Source organism: Bubalus bubalis, chromosome 22 (genome assembly GCF_019923935.1).
Source record: "Bubalus bubalis isolate 160015118507 breed Murrah chromosome 22, NDDB_SH_1, whole genome shotgun sequence".
Lineage (NCBI taxonomy): Eukaryota > Metazoa > Chordata > Mammalia > Artiodactyla > Bovidae > Bubalus > Bubalus bubalis.
The window spans coordinates 36,326,300-36,349,169 of NC_059178.1; the positions used below are offsets into that span (position 1 = coordinate 36,326,300).

Consider the following 22,870-nt stretch of genomic DNA (forward strand, 5'->3'; position numbering starts at 1 on the left):
AGAGATGAGTAACTGACACAAACTCTCTGGTCCACAAAGTCTAATATAATTACCATCCTGCCCTTTACATAAAAGGAAGAACTAACTTAAGAAAAATTTAAAGGAAGCAAGAAAAATAAAACAAAGTTCCCGTTTGACCTTGATTGCACCGGCAGCACAAGAAAACCAGTTTTATTATCCTGTAATCATTTTATTCTTATATTTCTGATAGGACAGATGGCTGACGCAAAAATCATTGGCATAATCTGTTGTTAGTATTTCAAATAATAATTACGATAAGTCAATCTCTTTCCTTTTGAAAATTTATTGATTATAAAATTGATTTATGCCATTTCAGTACTCAGCAAGTATCGAAGAGAACTGTTTAAGTTCGGAACTGATCCGATTTCAAGCAATTGATCTTGACGAAGAAGGCACTGACAACTGGTTGGCAAAATATTTAATTCTCTCTGGAAATGATGGGAATTGGTTTGATATTCAAACAGACCCACAAACCAACGAAGGCATTTTGAAAGTCGTCAAGGTACAGTACAGGATCTGCGATATTCGCTTTCCAAGAAGGGTTAGAATACTCAGAGAGAGAATCTGTCTGCAACAAGTGGACCATAACCTTGCATACTTCTTATGTGGACAAGTGTCCTGGGTTAGTGGTCTGTTCATCAAGGCAGTGTTTATTACTAAGAGAAATAAGAAGTCTGTTTTGTTCTCACAATGCCCAACACCTAGTTGAGAAAATAAGGCAGGTACTTCCAAACTAGGTAATAATATGAGTTAAAAAAAAAAAAAAAAAAAAAACACATAGTAGATGTTATGGTATTAGGCGTAAACTGGAGTGGGCTGCCATGCCCTCCTCCAGAGGATCTTCCCAACCCAGGGATCGAACCCCTGTCTCTTACATCTCCTGCACTGGCAGGCGGGTTCTTTACCACTAACACCACCTGGGAAGCCCCAATTAATAGCCAGATGGGTGAAATATGAAATAAGTTCTAACAGATAAGATCTTTCTGAGCAAGAGGTGGCTGAAAGGGTTTCAGTCATGGAATCAGGTTTAAGACTTTATAACCGAGATTGTTAATGTGGGTAACAAAATGCACAAACACACAGGTGAGCAAGCATAAAGCATGTTCAGGCATGACGAGCAGTTCTGTGGGGCTGTTGCAGAGTATTCATGGAGAAAAGTGATGAGATGCAAGAACACATGTTAAGAACCTTGAGTACTAGACTGCAGGGTTTGACTTTTTTCTTATAGATTAATTTTTCTTGAACTACTTTATGCTTTATAGACAACAATAAAATCTAAAAATAGAAATAAAACTAACCAATAAGATTCAAATTAGCATTAATGCAATAAGGAAAATTAATTTTTCACAAACAAAATTACTACTAACAACATAAACAGAACTTATAGCTATGAAAACATATACTAGTAGACCTATGTACATATTTATTTGAGCACACAGTGTGAACTGTGATTATTCAGTTGTTACTACTTTTCTCTATTCCAGTTACTGTGATACTTTTTTCCAGACAGTAAATTAGGAAGCCATTTAGCCCTCATCTGATCCAAACATATTGTTTATATATTGAATTTTTTCTGTCCTTTTTACAACTGTTTGGAGAAATTAAAGTATTACTACTTTACCACAAAATACAACCACTAGCACAGAAATCAGGTAGAGTATTAATGTATGAGGCAGTCATCAAAAACATGGAAAACATCTGTATGTGCTTTTTAAATTGCCATTCAAATCAATATATGACATTTCAATTCCTTAAAGAACACAAGGACTCCAAGAATATGTGATGAACTTCCTGTTTGAGAAACATGGCTTTGGACCAAAGATCAGTAAACTATGACTCTCAGGCCAAATCTGACCTGCCACTTTTTTGGAAATAAAGTTTTACTGGAACACAGCCACATGCATTCATTCATCTATTTCCTATGGCTGTTTCCAAACTCCATTGGCTGAACTGAATGCTCAAGACGGAAACTGTATCTGACCTCCAAAGCCTAAAATATTTACTATCTGCCCTTAACCAAAAAAATTCACCAGCCCTACTTACACACCAAGAAAAGCTTTGAGATATATTTTTAAATAGCTGTAACATTATGAGCTCAACTCCAGAAAGATAAAGAAGACAATTATTATATTGATCAAGTCTTGAAGTTAGGAACCTGATCTAAAGCAAATGAAGTCAAAATACAAATTAAGGAACAAATAGCCACTGCCAAATGTGACATGGATAGAAAGAGAGAGACAGGAGGTTGCCTATCACCTCATCAAATTCTGAATATTTAGTCACATTTTTTTCCAGAGATCAGAATTTGTTCTACCTTGCATCTTAGTTAAAAATCAAGATCTAGACATGTCATGAAATTCTTACCTATCTTCTTACCACCTTTATCACTGTCTTCGTATATTATCTTACAATATATAACTTTTATTTTTGCTTTTAATCTGCCTCCTAAACTACTAAAATAAGAGCAAAAAAAAAAAAATCTTTGAGCATAAACAACTTGACCTAAATATCTTTCCATCCCTTGCACCTGGTCCCATGTCCAGAAGATAGCAGCAGCTCACCAAACTTTGAGAGTAATGATGATGCCACTTACTGAAACTGCAGCTCTCACCGAAACAGGAGTCACTGAGCTTGAATGCAGAATTCATCATTTCTACAAAATTAGAAAAATGAGAAAGAAAACACGTTCATCACTCAGGCAGGGCACTATCTATGACATACATAATGTCTTCTGTGAGACCTAAAACTTTTTTTAAAGATCTACTTATATTATTGCAAAAAAGAAAAAAAAAAAAAACTACTGGAAATTCAATTTCATGAAAAATTGGTCAAGGTAGTATTAGACATGGTGTAAACAAAGTATGTGTATTTTTTCAGAATGATAACTTCCCAAGTTTCTTACAAAGAGCAGAAAACAATATGCTTTAAAACATCAAAATAATGTAGAAGGGCTAATGAAATTTAAAATCTTAATATCTGTGCCCTGATGCTGGGGAAAGATTGAAGACAGGAAGAGAAGGGGACGACAGAGGATGAGATGGTTGAATGGCATCACCAACTTAATGGGCATGAGTTTGAGCAAGCTCTGGGAGTTGGTGATGGACAGAGAAGCCTGGTGTGCTGCAGTCCGTGGGCTCACAAAGAGTCAGACACGACTGAGCAAATGAACTGAACTGAACTGAATATGTGTGCTAGCACACAGCCAAGAGAGCTATGCATGTAGAGGATATATGTGCAATTTTCCAAGATTTGGCATTTGGAACAAGGTCACTGATGTCCTCTGGGACTCTCTCCATATTCACTCAAGCTATCACTTAACCTCATAGGAACTGACCTCTAAGTCACAAGCTTTTGACTAAGATTTCTAGAACCCTTTTCTTAGTCTGAGGATATTATAAATAATTCACTTCAACCCAAATTTGAGAAATGAAGGGTACCAGGAATATGAATCAGACATAGTCCCAGTTTTCCAGGAACTATCCCACTTTATAGCCATCCCACTTGTAAATCACTTATAAGGATTTTCTGAGCAGAAAATCCTAACAGATTCATCCTCATGGTTTTCCCTTTGTTCTAGAAACCTTGCTCCTTTCAGGGCTGTGGTATCCTTAGTTTAGCAAACCTTTTTCTCCTTTTCCCCGCCAGCTCTCAATATTGCCCATAATTAATTAACCCCATTTCTTGGGTATGGAATCCTGGCAGGCCTACCCTCCTTAGGATTGGCCCCTGTGGTGTAACTTAACAAGAGAAAGACCTCTAAGAAACTGAAAAATCTCTTTGTCAATAATTTTTTTTTTTTTGGTATTTATGATCACATACGTATGGATAACAAAGAATATAAATAGATGGGGGAGTAAGCACACATTCACTTCAACATCAAAAAGAAAAGCAAAATACTATCCAATTGGAATTCTAACAAAAAAATACTGGTTGTGTATTTTTCTAATAACTCTAATCAAGATTTATTACACACTTGCTGACCCTGTTCCTACATGGGACACTGGTAAAGAATCCACCTGCCAATACGAAAGAGGCAAGAGACGTGGGTTTGATCCCTGGGTCGGGAAGATTCCCTGGAAGAAGAAATGGCCACCTGCTCCAGTATTCTTGTCTGGGAAATTCCATGGACAGAGGAGCCTGGTGAGCTATAGCCCATGGGGTCCCAAAGAGTCAGACACAACTGAGCACACAGGCAAGCACTCTCTGGACACCAGTTATTGGGTTATATTATGTGTATAAAGGCTCTATGCATATTATCTCAATCATCACAACTAAGAGAAGAAAATATTATGATTCCCTTTTTTATAGAAAGTGAAACAAAACCAAAGAGGAAAACTAATTTTTCTAAGTTCACCTAGGCAGCAAATGACAAAGACAAGTTCCAACCAGATGTCTCTGATTCCAAACTCATTCTTAACTGCCACCTCTGTGCCCTACAGTGTAATCTAGAGCCAGTAAACCAAGTTTTAGGAAAGAATTAGCGTCTGAAGATTTTTCCCTCTGTTGATTTCTGTAAGATCTTTCCCGACTGTGTGTGCCCTGCTGGTCAGGTCAGATCAGATCAGTGGCTCAGTCGTGTCCGACTCTTTGCGACCCCATGAATCACAGCATGCCAGGTCTCCCTGTCCATCACCAACTCCCAGAGTTCACTGAGACTCACGTCCATCAAGTCAGCGATGCCATCCAACCATCTCATCCTCTGTCGTCCCCTTCTCCTCCTGCCCCCAATCCCTCCCAGCATCAGAGTCTTTTCCAATGAGTCAACTCTTCACATGAGGTGGCCAAAGTACTGGAGTTCCAGCGTTAGCATCATTCCTTCCAAAGAAATCCCAGGGCTGATCTCCTTCAGAATGGACTGGTGGGATCTCCTTGCAGTCCAAGGGACTCTCAAGAGTCTTCTCCAACACCACACTTCAAAAGCATCAATTCTTCGGCACTCAGCCTTCTTCACAGTCCAACTCTCACATCCATACATGATCACAGGAAAAACCATAGCCTTGACTAGACGAACCTTTGTTGGCAAAGTAATGTCTCTGCTTTTCAATATGCTATCTAGGTTGGTCATAACTTTCCTTCCAAGGAGTAAGCGTCTTTTAATTTCATGGCTGCAGTCACCATCTGCAGTGATTTTGGAGCCCCCAAAAATAAAGTCTGACACTGTTTCCACTGTTTCCCCATCTATTTCCCATGAAGTGGTGGGACTGGATGCCATGATCTTCGTTTTCTGAATGTTGAGCTTTAAGCCAACTTTTTCACTCTCCACTTTCACTTTCATCAAGAGGCTTTTGAGTTCCTCTTCACTTTCTGCCATAAAGGTGGTGTCATCTGCATATCTGAGGTTATTGATATTCCTCCCGGCAATCTTGATTCCAGCTTGTGTTTCTTCCAGTCCAGCGTTTCTCATGATGTACTCTGCATAGAAGTTAAATAAACAGGGTGACAATATACAGCCTTGACGAACTCCTTTTCCTATTTGGAACCAGTCTGTTGTTCCATGTCCAGTTCTAACTGTTACTTCCTGATCTGCATACAAATTTCTCAAGAGGCAGATCAGGTGGTCTGGTATTCCCATCTCTTTCAGAATTTTCCACAGTTTATTGTGATCCACACAGTCAAAGGCTTTGGCATAGTCAATAAAGCAGAAGTAGATGTTTTTCTGGAACTCTCTTGCTTTTTCCATGATCCAGCGGATGTTGGCAATTTGATCTCTGGTTCCTCTGCCTTTTCGAAAACCAGCTCGAACATCAGGAAGTTCACAGTTCACATATTGCTGAAGCCTGGCTTGGAGAATTTTGAGCATTACTTTACTAGCGTGTGAGATGAGTGCAATTGTGCAGTAGTTTGAGCATCCTTTGGCATTGCCTTTCTTCGGGATTGGAATGAAAACTGACCTTTTCCAGTCCTGTGGCCACTGCTGAGTCTTCCAAATTTGCTGGCATATTGAGTGCAGCACTTTCACAGCATCATCTTTCAGGATTTGGAATAGCTCAACTGGAATTCCATCACCTCCACTAGCTTTGTTTGTAGTGATGCTTTCTAAGGCCCACTTGACTTCACATTCCAGGATGTCTGGCTCTAGGTCAGTGATCACACCATCGTGATTATCTGGGTCGTGAAGATCTTTTTTGTACAGTTCTTCTGTGTATTCTTGCCATCTCTTCTTAATATCTTCTGCTTCTGTTAGGTCCATACCATTTCTGTCCTTTATCGAGCTCATCTTTGCATGAAATGTTCCTTTGGTATCTCTGATTTTCTTGAAGAGATCCCTAGTCTTTCCCATTCTGTTGTTTTCCTCTATTTCTTTGCCCTGCTGGTCAGACACATCTATACCAGAAAATGTCAATTCCTGGGCATTTCAACAATTGAAATCCCAAATCTCAAGGGTTTTAGCTGAATTTTAAGTGAGACATGTTGAGCCAGCCCCAAACAAGAACCCTAGTAAATTCCTGTAAATATTTCTATCTTATTACCTCCTGTGAAGAATTTAACCAAAATCTAGAACATTCATGAGGTTATGGAATTTCCCTGAGAAGCAGAGATTTGTCTAAGATTCTTGCTGATGATACTCATATCTTAACTTCTGTTATTGGTAAATGTGTTGCAATTGATGTTTATCTTAGCTTCCAGGGCACTTCTAACAGCACCCAGTACTCCCTTTTCTACAACTGTTTTTTTACAAATGGAGAAGATGGATCTCTTCCAATTGAAAATTCATTTTTGAGCCCACAATTCATTTCAGCTCCGTGCTGAATCATTGTTGGTGACTTTTCATGTCACCACATCAGTCATTCTGGATCAAAAGATTCTATTCATCTTTTATCCAAAGAATTCATCTCAAAGGTGACTTTTCTCATTTGAATGTGCCCTATGAAGGAGTCTTCTTGTTCACCAGACTCAGCACAATTAAATTATAGTTGAGGGCTCTAATAGTCTATAATAGCTATAGACTATAATAGTCACAAATTCTCCTTTAGAAGTTGTTTGCATCATTTTTCAAAATTACAGGTTCAGTTACATCATATATACTGGCTTCTAGATTCTCTGATTATACTTCCAAGATATTCTCAGATAGGCATTCTACAAAAGAGACCTGGCTACTATTTATTCATTTAATAACTGTGAATATTTTTATTTCATTACTTTTTATTTTTCATAAGCACCTCATTTGGAAAGAAGGGTCATCTTTCATTTTAGGGTTTTATGTATGAAGTTCAAAACTCCAAAACTCGAGTCCAACTTAAAGTCACAGGCCTAAATGATCCATGTACCATGTACCTGGTTATGCCAAAAGATAAAGGAAATAACATGTCTGATATATGTAAGTGAACGTGAAAGTGTTAGTCGATCAATCTTTGTGACCCCATGAACTGCAGCCCTCCAGGCTCCTCTGTCCATGGGATTCTCCAGGCAAGAATACTGGAGTGGGTTGCCATGCCCTTCTCCAGGGGATCTTCTCCACCCAGGGATCAAACCAGGGTCTCCTGCACTGCAGGCAGATTCTTTACCATCTGAGACACCAGGGAAGCCCATGATATACATAATGCAGTAACAAACAAAATTCGATCGGTTCAAGAGCAGAATTGCATAGCTCCTGGCCTTTATTTTAGTGTACTGCTTTTTAAATTTTGACTTCTAATTCTATCAAGAAAGTCTTCTTGCTGTTTCAGAGTTTTGTTGTTGTTTTTTTTTAACTTTCTATCATTTCAGACGCTGGATTATGAACAAGTGCCTAATATTCATCTTAGCATTGGAGTTAAAAACCAAGCTGAGTTTCACCACTCGGTTGCCTCTCAATTCCGAATGCACTCAACCCCTGTGAGAATTCAGGTTGTTAACGTGAGAGAAGGACCTGCATTTCAACCAAATTCTATGACGTTCAGTGTGCGAGAAGGACTGAAAGGAAATTCCTTATTGAATTTTGTGCTTGGCACATACACAGCTATAGATTTGGATACAGGAAATCCTGCAACAAACGTCAGGTACTGCACATATTTTGCTCGTGTTAAAGAGATAAAGCTCAGCTCTTCCTATATTAATTCACAAGAAGGTGCTACTTTTGAAGTTTTGCTTTGCTTTTTGTCTTCGTTTTAGAAGATGACTGTGGTATTAACTTTATTTCAGAATTTTAATAGTGCTTTAGAGGCAGTAAGGGCTCCAACAGGTTAAAGGAGTAATTGCGTCCAGCGAGCAGTTGTAAGATCAAAGAGCCACCTACAGATACTCTGAGTCTCTCTGACCTTTTGTGCCCGGCTATACTACCCTGGCCCCAGGATGATTAAGCTATATTATAAACAATAAGGCATCATAAAAGATGAGTCACTGTTTTTCCTTAAAATCTGTGTTATCTAATGACTTTGGGGCTAATTTCAATCTCCTACTTGACCTAAAACAAAAAAGTAAAAAAAAAGAAGAGGCTGAAACATAGGTGTTTCAGAAATTTGATGAATCTTAAGAGAATCAGAACTGAAAAAATAGAAAAGTAGGTATTAGGGTCACTAGATACACAGATTATATATGAGTTAGATCTATGTAAGATATCCTGGAAAATAATTATAGCGAAATATACAAGTATTCTCTTTATCTTTTCCTTCCAATATATTTGGAATGAGCAAAGTCTACTGACCTATCAGTTACTTTTGACATAAAAATTTTTGATTATTTAATCAGCTAATAAATAGGTAGACAACAAAAACTGTGAAGTCTATCAGAGGAAAGAATGTGCAAGGTAAGTGTCTTGGACGTTTGAATTTATGCCTGGTACAGAGAACAGATGTTCTACCAATAAGGTCAAAAGCTTTGAATCCATTATATGTAAAAAAAAAAAAAAAAAATTCCACATACACAAGCAGACTAGATGATACCACAACCTCTAACAGGCCAACCATGAGGGGCTCTGAAACCAATATGTATTAAAATCTAAGAAAAAAATGTATCACATGTGAAAATGAATAAAGCACATTCTCACATTCTTTCAATAGACACTGCTATGATTTTATAAACAGCCCTGAAATAATTTCATACATTCTATTAACAATTATATTAAGAGCCAGAAGAGTAAGAATTATGAGATTATAAAATTCTGTTGTGAATCTGTACATAAATATGTTCTATACTGGAATTTTATTTTCTATACATTTTATAAACTGACTCAATTATCACTATAAAGCATGCAAATACCATATATAAGAGTAACACATTGTGCAGCTTAAAATGATTAACTTTTACATAAGCAAATGATGAATGTATTTATTTAAAAACAGGTATATCATAGGACATGACGCAGGCAACTGGTTAAAAATAGATTCAAGGACTGGAGAGATACAATTTTCTAGGGAATTTGATAAGAAGTCAAAATATATTACCAATGGGATATACACAGCAGAGATCCTGGCTATAGATGGTAAGAAAATTTATTGTCAATTCTTAATAAAATTATTACTAAAACATTCAATACAAGTAATATTCTAATGTTAATACTAGATTGACTCAAATCCAACATACAGTTTATTGGTGTCTTTAAGACTTATAGAGAGTTCTAAATACCTTAGATCAAGGACTGAGTTCAGTATCCTTATAATCATAATTTACATTTAAGTCATAATTTATTTCACCTATTTACAAAAAAGAATTGTATGTGATTTACAGTGTGAAGCATAAAAGTTAAAATATGTAAATAAAATTCAGTTTCTGCTTTTTACTTCATCTCTTGAGAGAATTGATCAGCTTGTACAGTATGTTAGAAATGTTTACTTAAGTAAGTGCTACAAAGTGTGCTCAAAATTCACCTGCAGGTAAGGCAGCGTCCCGAAGTATATAGTTATTTCAGAACCACTAAAACTGAGCTACAATAAGAGGCCTGTGTGAGTACTGTTATCCAAAGAAAAATGCTGAAGACCAAGAAAGCACAAGGTTATTCCAAATATAAGATTCAAATTACATTTGTAAGTGCAGATGCACTGAAGTAACTTGTAATTGAGCAGTTCCTCACATGGGAAAATCTATTAAACATTCCTCTTGGTGAGCAGCAACAGAAATTTGTTTAGCAATAGTTAATGATTCTCCAGAACAAAGGCTACTACTGTTATTTCCTAGCAGTAGCTAGGAAACCAGCCACTATGAAACAAAACAGCAGAAAAAGCTCAGTAACCAGGAAAGAAGGGAGAAGATGTCTCAAGTACATACCTAATAGAAGATAGATATTGCAGGATTGCATTAAGTTTATACCTGAGATTTACAGTAGCCAAACAAAGAGAAAGATAAACAGTCAGTATAGGATTGAAAGAGAAACCATGGTAATACCCAAACAATTACATACATTCTAGTCTTCATCCCATGAGTGTCACTTTCAGCATCTGCGTGAGTTATATAAATATTTATTTTCAGTATTCTGAAAATGAATTCTAGCCAGGTTGATCACAGCCAATGGGTCATACGAGAAAATCCAATTCTAGTTCAAAAACTAGAATAAAACATTAGTCAAGTAAATAAAAACAAAACTACATGAAAATGTACCCATAGAAACCTAAAAACGAGGGCCATTGTTTATTCCCCTAAGCTGAGCGTCTGCACTGGCACAAGCCTTCCAGATAGCTGGAATACGTTTGCTCAAGGATGCTCGGCCACTAGGTGAAGCAGCAGAGCTCTGCCTATAGCAGGCAGACACAACAAGGAGCAGATGCTGTCGACAGTGTTTTTAGCTGTGGTTTGCCACAGAAAGTGAAAGTCGCTCAGTCGCGTCTGACTCTTTACGACCACATGGACTATACAGTCCATGGAATTCTTCTGGTCAGAATACTGGAGTGGGTAGCCTTTCCCTTCTCCAGGGAATCTTCCTAACCCAGGGATCGAACCCAGATATCCCACATTGCAGGCGGAGTCTTTACCAGCTGAGCCACCAGGGAAGCCCACAGCCCAAGGCCATAAGAAAGTTCCAGAGGATGAGAGAACAACACAGCACATAATCTAATCTACGGGATAATCTAGTGTCTCTCTAATGAACCTAAGTCTAGAATAGAAAGTCAACTCCCAAATCAGGTATAAGAACACACTGTACAAAACCATATACAGTATGAATAGGCTCCTGGTTTGTTATCATTCGAGTAACTAAATGACTCTACCATTTAGGCATACAGAAGACATCTTTAAAAGACATTTATTAACGTCACAAAGAGTGACCTAGCAAAATACCTAGAGATGATAGTGTTCTGACTTACAAATGAAAATACTAAGACTCTCTGCAATTAAAAAACAAAACAATTCTTTATTCAACATAAAGTATAAAAGTAGACTAAAAGCCCAGACTCCTATTTCTTTGTCCTCTGCTCCTTCTAATAATATACTAACCCAAAATTTGTTTCAAATGGGTTAGGAAAAAAGCAAATATATTTATATTTGTTTTCAAAAGTACCATTTCAGAGAGAAACAGTGTCTATCTAATGGATGGATTTAAACAGTGAAACAGAAAAAAAAAAAAAACTCAAACAATTATTTAACTTCAATTGCAGTTATTTCCACAAACACTGGACTCAGTAAGTACCCAGAATGAAAGGCTCTAAAATGGACTACAGGGATCTCATTTGGGGAGATACGGTGGACTAGAAAGCAGTAAACCTTCTCTGAGAAAGGATGCCGAATTTTGCATTCTGAGATATGTAGCTGAATGAAACAGGGATGAAACAACATTTTAGGAAGAGTGACTAGAAGGCACAAGTGTTTGGTTTAGGAAAGAACGAGTTCAAAGAACTAAAAAGAAGCCACTGTGCCCAGAAGGTGCTAAGCAAAGGCAAGCATGGCTTCAGGAGATTTAAGCAGGCAGGATCCTATCACATACCAGCTCAAGAGTCATGTATTCCTCTATGCTGTGGCATCATCATGGGATATGAGAAATAATTTTCTCCCCAACACCATTTACCCCAACACCCTATACGTCTTGCTGTTTCAGATGGCTCTCTAAAAACGGCCACGGGAACCATATGTATCGAAGTTCCTGATGTCAACGATTACTGCCCAGTCATTGTTGCTGAGAGAGAAACCATCTGCATTGCCTCTCCCTCCATCCTTATCTCTGCTGCAGGCGTTAACAGTCACCCTTATGGGTCTCCCTTTACCTTCTGTGTTGTTAATGAACCCCCAGGGACAGCGGACATTTGGGATATCACATTAGTAAATGGTAAGTAGGATGCAAATTTGCTTATACTCTAAGGCCAAAAGTAAAAACAATTACCAAATAATTAGTCAAGTCACATAATAATACTTTCCAACTCTATGTCCACCAAAAGTGTAAAGAGTCCATAATAGTATGCGTGTTTATGGTAACTGTTGCTACTTTAAAATAAAGGCCTCACATTGATAAAAATTGAGATGTCATTTCAGGCATCTTAACAATTTATGTACCTTGGGTTCTTTTTCCTGAGATGTTAGATGTATAATAGAAAATGAAATGTTTTGGACATGTGCATTCTGGACATGTGCATACTAAGTCACTTCAGTCATGTCCAGCTCTTTGCGACCCTATGGACTGTAGAGACTAGCTCGCCAGGCTCCTCTTTCCATGGGATTCTCCAGGCAAGAATACTGGAGAGGGTTGCCATTTCCTCCTCCAGGGGTTGTTCCCAACCCAGGGATCAAACCCGCGTCTCTTACATCTCCTGCATTGGCCAGCGGGTCCTTTACCACCTGGTAAAGTGCCACTTGGGAAGCTCCCATTCTGGCCACAATAGCTCGCTCGTCAGACATTCATTTGGAGAAACAGGAGAGACGTTGTAGGTAGGGTGGTAAGATGGTGGTCAGAGTTCAAGGTAAGAGGAAAAATCCACCTTTCTGAAGCCACCAAGCTTTTCCATTCATCCTAAAATGATGCCAGGAAAAAAAAAATGCCACCATTGACTTGGAGGAAATCGGGTAACCTGTTTTCACCATAAAACCTTTTAGCCCTTTCACACAAAACCACCTTAATATTTTTAAAAGCTAAGCAATTGCATTAAAATCAATATAACTCTGAATTCAATGTTCACTACAAAAATCAATATGTTGTTCTTAAATAATTGCTAACTACTTTTTCCTCATTCATATCCTAGATTTTATGAGGAAAAACAAGAAAAAATATTCAGCATGAGATATTTCTATCACAGATTTACCAGTAAAAAATATAGTCTTATTGGAAAGAATATTCTTAGGGTCCTATTTACATGCTGGTCTTGAAGAAAAGAAAAAATCCCACTTAACAAAAGGCTGGGGCCATGCCTTATTTGACTCTTACTTTGAGCTCAGGTTACATTTTGGTAGACATAGCCAGGTTATTACATAGCTAATTGAAAGCAATAACCCATAATAATAATAATTAACAATAATAATAATTGAGTGTTAAGGATTCATCAATTACTATTCATGATTTAGGAGTAAGTCATTTCTAAGGCCTCCTCAGGTTGATAAATTTCAACCTATATGTTAAGCAATGGTTTCTATAAAAATCAATAGATAATCACAGCACAAAGAATTAGTAAAATAATAGTTTTTGGAATAATTTTAAATGTTAAGACAGTGATTTTGAATAAGAGATGAACAACAGTCTTCATGAGGGTATTTGGAAGCTGTCATCCCAAATAGAAAACTTCTAATATTTCCTTTCAGCTCAATATTCTTCATTCATTGGACAAATATCCACTGAGTGCATACTATATGCCAAGTATTGTTGCTCTGGAAATAAGCATCATAAGTGTTAATTTTTAAAAACTGACAATGTATTCTATGACTAAAGGAGCATGAAAAAAAGTCAGATCCTAAGTTAATCATGGGTATTAGGAAGAGTTACTCACCAAAACGTTTTTTAAATTTTTCCTGTATATTCAAGTACAGTCACTTGACAATTTCTGTGTTACTTTCAGGTATACAACAAAGTGATTCAGTTATACATACAAATATACCCATTCTTTTCCAAATTCTTTTTCCATATGGATTTTTACAGAGTATTGAGTCAAGTTCCCTCTACTATACAGTAGAACCTTATTTTTTATCTATTTTATATATTGTGGTATCTATCTGTTAATCCCCAATTCCTAATTTATCCCTCCCCCATTTCCCCTTTGGTCATCAAAAGCTTGTTTTCTATGTTTGTGCTATTTCTGTTTTGTGAATAAATTCATCTGTATCATCTTTTTATATTTCACATTCATATGATACTCTTCTGTCTCTGTTTGACTTCACTTAGTATTATAATCTCTAGGTCTGTTCATGTTGCTGCAATATGACTTCATTCTTTTCTATGACTGTGTCATATTCCATTGTACATATGTACCCCATCTTTAATTTATTTTCTCTCTTGCCTCTCAGCTACCTCTGCAATCCTGAAAGCTGAGCAGACTTTATATTCCGGATACTACGAAATCCCGATCCTAGTAAAGGACAGTTTTAACAGAGCATGCGAATTGCCGCAGGTCGTGGAGCTAAGGGCCTGTGGCTGTGACGGCAAGCACGGGTGCTGGTCCTCGGGCGCCACAGACGTCAGCGCCGGGGCTGCGAGCTCTGTCACCAGTGTGTCTGTCCCTGACGGCCAAACCGAGGCTTCAAATGTTGGTATGGGATCAACAGGGATTGGCATGATCACGATGGGCGTCTTACTGCTGCTTCGTAAGTACTGGATTAAATCCCTCTTTTCAGCAGTTCTTCAAAATAAGAATGTAATCAGGTTCACTGGAATGGCCATTTCTTTTCAGTACCTATGGCAATGTTTGTGGAAATCTGGAAATAAGCAATGGGATTGATATGGGCATGTTACTTGTTCAATAATGGTAAGTAAGAATATTCACTGGAAGGACAAATGCTGACGCTGTAACTCCAATACTCTGGCCACCTGACGTGAAGAGCCAACTCATTGGAAAAGACCCTGATACTGGGAAAGACTGAGGGTAGGAGGAGAAGGGGGCGACAGAGGATGAGATGGTTGGATGGCATCACCAACTCAGTGGACATGAGTTTGAGCAAACTCTGGGAGATAGTGAAGGACAGGGAAGCCTCATGTGCTGCAGTCCATGGGGTCCCAAAGAGTTGGACATGACTGAGTAACTAAACAACAACAACAACAACAACAACAAAAAGTCCAGGGTTAGTGAGGGTCAAAAAGATGGGAAATATGCAAGTCCCTAAGTATAGTATTTTTGCTGTTCTTCAGTTGCTCAGTCGTGTCTGCTTTATAGCAGAGCATAAAGGAATCGCATCATGACAATTTCAGCAGAGTCCTTTAAGAGCAGAAAAGCAGAAGTAATTAAGTCTAAATAGGAAAGTTGGGGAAGTCCTGATGGAGAAAGTGACTTTGAGCTGAAGATCTTCTTAGAAGGAGCATGGTGTGTGGGGAAATCCAGAAAAGCAGTCTAGGACACAGGAAAAGCACAGACATAAACACACATGTAAAACATGCACACATGTACATAGGGGACTAGGAAACATAACACTGGATTTGAATCCTGGATCTGCCAACAACCAGTTTGGAGTCTTAGATTAGCAGGAAGAAAGAACCTTATTTGCCTAATCTGTCATTAAAGGTTACCTGATCTTAAGTGATTAGTGGATTTGTATTTATAAACACGGATACGTATCCTCAATCCTTAATGTTACTCAATCAGTCATGTCCGACTCTTTGCAACCCCATGGACCATAGCCTACCAGGCTCCTCTGTCCATGGGATTTCCCAGGCAAGAATACTGGAGTGAGTTGCTATTTCCTTCTCCTGGAAAGATTCCTTCCCGACCCAGGAATCGAACTTGGGTCTCCCATGCTGCAGGGATATTCTTTACCATCTGAGCCACCAGGGAAGCCCCACTCAATCCTTCAGGGGAAATTAATGCATTACATTTGTATTTTTCCCTCTAGTTCTGAATGTCATGCCACATTTTCCCAAAAGTGATGCATTTGATGACTTCCTAAATTGAGCAATATGTGTTAACTCTTCCTTTCCACTTTCTTGGGCAGTGGCACCGCTCTTGCTGCTCCTGTGCTGCTGCTGCAAACGAAAACAGCCAGAAGGGCTGGGGACGAGTTTTGCTCCTGTGCCTGAGGGGGGAGAAGGAGTGGTGCAATCCTGGAGAATAGAAGGGGCCCATCCCGAGGACAGGGTGAGTGGATTTGTCAGGTTCCACAGAAGCTTGGTGTTTCAGAGGGATTCAACATGTCCTGATAATTATACATTGCACAAAGTTGAAAATACATCACTTTTGAAATGTTTAACATAAGCACTTCCCTGGTTCAGTGGCTTAAACCCTGTGCTCCCAATGTAGGGGGCCCAGGTTCGATCCCTGGTCAGGGGTCTAGATCCCACATGACACAACTAAAGGTCTCACGTGCTACAGCTAAGGCCAGTGCAGCCAAAATAAGTAATTAAATATGTATTTCAAAATGTTTAACATAAAACATTTCTTTAAAATCTTTTTTTTTTTTTCTTTTCAGGATGTGTCCAACATATGTGTACCAATGACAGCCTCTAATACCCAGGACCGTATGGATTCCTCTGGTCAGTGGATGTCAAAATCTGTTTTCCTTTTTAAAATTTGCAAACTGTTCAGCCAGGCAAATCTCATGTATAAGTACCTTACCAAAAATCAGCACATCTGTCATTTTCCTTGGAGGACAGTGTAAGTGGAGAGAAAGTTACATATTTGAAGTGGTGACTTTATTTTTCTGTCTTAAACTACTGGCAGTGAAGAACGATGTAGCAATTCAAAGGGCAAAGTCTGGAACCAGAATGCTCAAGTTTGATTCCCAGCTCTGCCACTTACTAGTAATTAAGTCCTTGAGTAAGACACTTCACCTCTCTAGGCCTCAATTTCCTTCTTTGAAACTGAATTTATGATAGTACCTACTTCAAAGTGTTCCTAGAGGAGTAAATGATCATATATATATATATACATATTATATATTATATATATAGTATACATACTATATATTATATGTATATTATACATATTATATATTATATGTATAGTATGTACATTATATATGTATGTGTGGTATATAATATGGATCATATATGTTACATATATCATATACAAATGTATGTATATGTGCTGTATGTATATATGTATATCACAAAATATACATTAGAATAGTGCCTTGCATAGTAAGTGTTACCATTATTTGTAAAACAAGCAGTTCAAAAAAAAGAAAGAAAGAAAAAAACGAAGCAGCAAATATGTTCTCCTAAGAATACACTGAAGGGGACAACAGAGGATGAGCGGTTGGATGGTATCATGGACTCGATGGACATGAGTTTGCTCAAGCTCTGGGAGTTGGTGATGGACAGGGAAGCCTGGCGTACTGCAGTCCATGGGGTCATAAAGAGTTGGACACGACTGAGCAACTGAGCTGAAATGAGGAACTTTTCTTAAATTTATACATGCATTCACCTCACCACTCTTACCCTCTCCTAATTTACCAAGTCCCAGAAATACCCTAAAATACTGGGAAAATACCCAGTATTGGGCAATAACTGAACAAAGTAGAGAGGCTGCCCAGTTCTAGAGCGGGCTTGTGATTTCTCAGTGATGGTTTCTGAGCGTCCCAAGCCAGGCTCTGAACGCAAAGAGTCTAAGGTGACTGAACACTCCTATGGAAGCCCACTCCCCATGCAGCACCAGGGTGAATGAGGACCCTGAGTTTCCCTTTCTGCAAACGCGTGGCTGGCCTTGCTCTGGAGGGCTCATGAGTGAGTGCAAGTCTTCTCAGCCAGGCCTGGGGAGCTTGCCAGAGGCAGCCCGAGAAGGAACTGGTACAGGCAAAACGGAGGCCCTGCTCCTCTGGCCTCTTCTGCACCTTCAAGTCTGTCACCTGAAAGGTGGCAAAGCCACGCCTGATACCTGGCTCCCTTTGTACTGTTTGTTTAGTTTTATTTTTATCAGCAAGCCTGAAGATTATAGATATAGTTGGAATTGCTCCTATACTAGCGTTCCAGAGCCTTCCCTTTGCTGGGGGGAAGGGGTGGTGGTGTTGCCGACAGTGTCTATGCGGGTAAACAATGCAGACGACTCCAGCACCGTTGAACCCCGTCTCCTTTCAGAAATCTACACTAACACCTACGCAGGCGGAGGAACGGTTGAAGGGGGTGTCTCGGGAGTGGAACTCAATACCGGTCTGGGGGCGGCCGCTGGCCTGGCAGCGGGAGGAGCAGCGGGCACCGTGGGGAGGAGGAGCTCGGCGGTGGGCATCCAGCGGGACTATGCGGACACCGGCCTGAACCTGGCTTTCCTGGACAGCTATTTCTCTGAGGTAACTTCCCTGCACACAGCTCCACAAAATAGTCTTGGGACTGAATAATAATAATAACAATGGTGGTCGAGTCTTCTGAAATATATTCGGGGACTCTTAACTCCACCCCAATCCTGAATAAAAAAATATTTCTCTGAGGTAATTCCCCTGCACACAGTTCAACAATATTATCATTCACTCTTGAGACTGCATAATAATAACAATGGCAGTAGATTCTTTTCTGAGATATATTCAGTTACTTTTAACTCTATCCCAATCTTGAATAAAAAATATTTCACTTTTCCTTAAAATACAAAAAGCCAACTTACTGAAACACATCATATCCAGTGAGCATAATACCTCTGACGACTGTGAAAAAGGCTAGTATCCCATCATTTTCCATTTCCCTTCTGCTATTTTCCTGTATTCTGTTTCTTTCTGGTATTCCCAGTGTTTCCCACAGCAAAGAGCAAAGAGAATCCCGATCAAGAAGAACTACATGTTCATGTCTGTTCTTCACAGTGGCCTTTGAGCCCTGCAGATACCTCCAACAGAAAGGAGAAAAAAATGAATCAAAAGCCAAATTAGGGAAGAAAGAGAGCAGAAACTGAGGAAGAGGGCATCACCAAGATTTGATGACAGATTAGGGCCTGGAACCCGGGTCTCTCATCTCTACTCAGGGCCCCAGGCACTGTGTCCCTCACTAGGGGAGAGGATCATGGGTCTATGAGCATGCCAGGAGGAAAGACACAAGGCCCTGGGATGGCCTAACAGGGCAGCACAAAGGATAAACAGAGGATTTATTTAAACCATCTTGTGAATTCCTATCTAGTACATTTATTTCTCTTATTTAGCAGTCCATTTTATCTCATATTCTAATTAGCCCATTTTACTCCTTATGTGGCAACATGTGAGTTTCAGCACTGCTCTTAACAAAAAATGCTAAAGATGTTGTTGTAAGGTGTATCTTAAAATTGGTGGTTACCAACACCACTATAGATAGGGCATGAAGAGTATCAGTTATTTAAATGAGTCATCCACACCACTCAAGTACATTTGGGAAATGGGCACAAGACTAAGTGTGGCTAAGACTCCACACTCCCAATGTGGGAGGCCCTGGGTTTGATCCCTGGTCAGGGAACTATACCCGACATACCACAACTAAAGATCCTGTGTGCCACAACTAAGAACTGGCACAGCCAAATAAATAAATAGAAATTTTTTTTTAAGAAAAAGTAGGGATGTAGACTCTGGTACAAACCATAGGGAAAGCAGCATGATGCAGTGGAGAAAAGATAGGTGGATTTGACGTTGTATTGGACAACTATTTAAGTCTTGGGCATGACATTAACCTTCTCTGGGCCTGTGGTTACCTTATTTATAAAAGAAAGAAAGGGTCAGATTGTATCAGGGGATTTTGGATGGTGTTGGGCAGGCCCTGTGGGATTTCATGGAAACCAAGAGCTATAACAGTTGAGGCAAATAGGGAAGCGAACCACCAGGTCTCTGCTCCCTCCCCACACCTTCAAACAAAGAAGTTCTCATTTCATCACTTCTACATGTTGAGGTCACGCCTAGGATTTCATTTAAAGGGCCTGTCATTTAAAAAAAATTTAAAAATCACTGTAGATAAACTCCCTCCTGATAACGTAACTCCAAAAACACCCCAGCTCTCTTCACCTAGGCCACATAAAATAAGCCTCTGAAACATAGAGCTATGTACACCTCTATAGATGTTTTTATTCCAAGTTGATCAAATATCTCTCCTTAAATAAATAATGTTTTGTACATAACTAAATATGTTGTTATCTTAGACCACCTCAGAAACAAAAGACTATGCACACTGATCTCCTTTCAGAGTTCCAATTATTTAGAAATACGGCAATCAATCAGGGTATCTCTCAGTTCATTCCATTAAATCATCTTAGATCAGATGTCTCTAAGGCATTGTTGTTGTTCTTCTTTAATTATTTTATAGAGAAAAGAAACTTCTAATTGTCTGTTTTTCTTCCAATTTTAGAAAGCACAGGCTTATGCAGGCGAAGATGAAGGCCGCCCTGCAAACGATTGTTTGCTCATTTATGACCACGAAGGAGTAGGGTCTCCTGTGGGCTCCATTGGTTGTTGCAGTTGGATTGTGGATGATTTAGATGAAAGCTACATGGAAACTTTAGATCCAAAATTTAAGACTCTTGCTGAAATCTGCTTAAACACGGAAATTGACCCATTTCCTTCACAGCAGTCCTGTATCCCCATCAGCACTGACCTCCCCTTACTTGGACCGAACTACTTTGTTAATGAATCTTCAGGAATGACTCTCTCAGAGGCTGAATTCAAAGAAGAAATGGCAACACCTGAACCCATGATGCACGGGGATATTGTAGTGACCGAGACTTACACTGCTGCTGATCCATGCGTGCAACCCACTACGATTGTCTTTGATCCTCAGCTTGCGCCCAATGTTGTAGTAACGGAAACAGTAATGGCACCTGTCTACGAGGTTCAAGGGAATATTTGTGTCCCTGCTGAGTTAGCCAACACACACAATGTAATCTATGCTGAGAGAGTGGTGTCTAGTCCTGGTAGGCCTGACGTGAGCAGTAGTAGCATGAGTGATGGTTGTAGGGGACCTGTCATGAGTGGTGGTATTTTGGTAGGACCAGAAATTCAACTGACACAAACGATGAGTCCAGACATTCGCATAAGCCAAACTATTGGTTCCACATCCCCAGTGACATCTCGACACAGAGTAACACGGTACAGTAACATACATTACTCCCAACAGTAAGTGTTTTATGGTCAATACTCTCTATGGAGACCATGCACCTTGTAATCACCAACATATCCATCAAAGATGCGCAGTGTACCACATTTAACATTTTAAGTCAACAAATGTTCAAAAATTCTAAATTCAGTGAGATTCTTTGATTATACCTTTTGGGGGGTAACTATGGCCAAGCACTTTAGATAAGCCTTTAAATTTTTTTTTCTGATTTTAAATTATGTGCCAAAAGAACTTAAAGAAAATATGTTACATTCTTTGATACTGTCTAATAAATAGCACATAATTCATACAGTGAATCTTAAGGACTTCAGGCCTGTAAAACTGGTCATATAAACCAAGATGCTCTTGTTCTTGAAGGTTGCATAGAAAAGCCTTGTCTGCATTCAATAGCCATGTTAACTTTCAAATACATATTTCTATTTAAAACTTTAAAGTGGAAAAAAATGAATTAAATGTACACTTTTGAAGTGAAATTGAAAAAGAAGATGGAGAATCTGTTAATAGAGATCTAAAGTCACTTGTCTCATCAAATGGTTTCTCAAGATAGGCAATGATTAGGGCATGCTTAATATAATACAGGGAAAGAGCTTCTTAGCTGAATGTGTCACTGAAAATGGTCCATCAAAAGGAATTATATACATATATAGATATGCATATATTCATATCAATATGGATGAATTCTTATTGCACTTTATTGATTTATATCATCAACTATAAATTAATTTAGACTAGCAGAAATATAATTATGACAACATGACAACAGAAACAGTTTCCAGGAGAAGTATTAGAGATTTTACTCCTTAGAGAATGTTTTTTCCCCTGCTTTTGTTAATTATGTCAGAAAACCATATGAAATGTGGTTTAATCAGTTTCACTGACCTGAGTCATAGACTATTTCGTTGGCAATCAGATAGCCTCTAAAAGCACCTCTGTAATTATTCATACATTCAACAATATTGACTTGGAAGCTTCTCTGTGTTGAGTGCTGATCTTGACTCTGAATGTTAGTTGAAGACAACTGGCAAGATTCCTGCCTTCAAAAAGCCTCTAATTCATTTCTAGACTTAAAACTCTGGTGATATGGCTTTGAGTTCCTACCAAAAATAATTAACAAAATATTTAATTTCATTACCAAGTTGTGTTTCTCTTTTTAATGTTATTAGTAATGTTGAATAAATAAAATGGAAACCCATGCACAGATTGCTTATTCTTAGTAGGCATCAAGCTGTCCTGAGAAAAAGAAATTCTAGCAAGATAGTTTTATTTAATTCTGTAAAATATGTAAACTATATAGTAGTAAGGATAATGATGTGACTAGTAAGATAATATAAATGGAATAAATTTATTTTCAGGGCTTATTTTCTTCTGGAAGGAAATAACTGTAGTGCTTCTTGCTTAATATTTTTATGAGTAAAAGTGTTGAAGAATTTGGGGCCTCTCACAATCTCTTGTCCAGTTCTTTCATTTTATAGAAAAATTTTCTGTGATCTATCCCACTATCAATATGCAAAGATTTAATGGTGCTTCAAAAAGAGAAACCCCATTTCTGGTGGATGCATTCCTCCATACTATCCATGGAAATGAGATCAGAACCATTTCATTTTTTCTCTCAACATTATCAGTGGAGAGGAAATTCTCCATCATTCTACGTATCAATCATATGTGACTCAAGCCTCTGAAATTGACATATGTTAAAAACATCATCTCAAACAAAATAAAGGGCATAAAGCAAGATTTCTCCTGCTTAAGAGGGTACTGATTTAGCTAGGAGGTAAAGATGACATAGCATTTATGTTAACATTTGAAAATGAACCCAGGAGTCCAGGAAATGGG

The 22,870-nt window shown here is 38.6% G+C and overlaps 2 protein-coding genes across 2 annotated transcripts in view; one reads left to right on the forward strand and one right to left on the reverse strand.

The window, feature by feature from the left end:
- The window catches only part of DSG4 (desmoglein 4), a 41,758-nt gene extending 18,950 nt beyond the window's left edge, over positions 1 to 22,808 (forward strand). Inside the window, exons 8-16 of the mRNA XM_044934854.1 lie at positions 338 to 523; positions 7,729 to 8,000; positions 9,282 to 9,421; positions 11,963 to 12,190; positions 14,350 to 14,646; positions 15,985 to 16,127; positions 16,459 to 16,522; positions 18,065 to 18,273; positions 20,273 to 22,808. Of these exons, the coding sequence (XP_044790789.1) occupies positions 338 to 523; positions 7,729 to 8,000; positions 9,282 to 9,421; positions 11,963 to 12,190; positions 14,350 to 14,646; positions 15,985 to 16,127; positions 16,459 to 16,522; positions 18,065 to 18,273; positions 20,273 to 21,040 (2,307 nt within the window). The 3' untranslated portion in view covers positions 21,041 to 22,808. The remainder of the gene's footprint in view (positions 1 to 337; positions 524 to 7,728; positions 8,001 to 9,281; positions 9,422 to 11,962; positions 12,191 to 14,349; positions 14,647 to 15,984; positions 16,128 to 16,458; positions 16,523 to 18,064; positions 18,274 to 20,272) is intronic.
- The window catches only part of LOC123331265 (collagen alpha-1(X) chain-like), a 95,563-nt gene continuing 73,798 nt past the window's right edge, over positions 1,106 to 22,870 (reverse strand). Inside the window, exon 3 of the mRNA XM_044934855.1 lies at positions 1,106 to 2,674. The gene's annotated coding sequence lies outside the window, so the exon portion shown is untranslated. The remainder of the gene's footprint in view (positions 2,675 to 22,870) is intronic.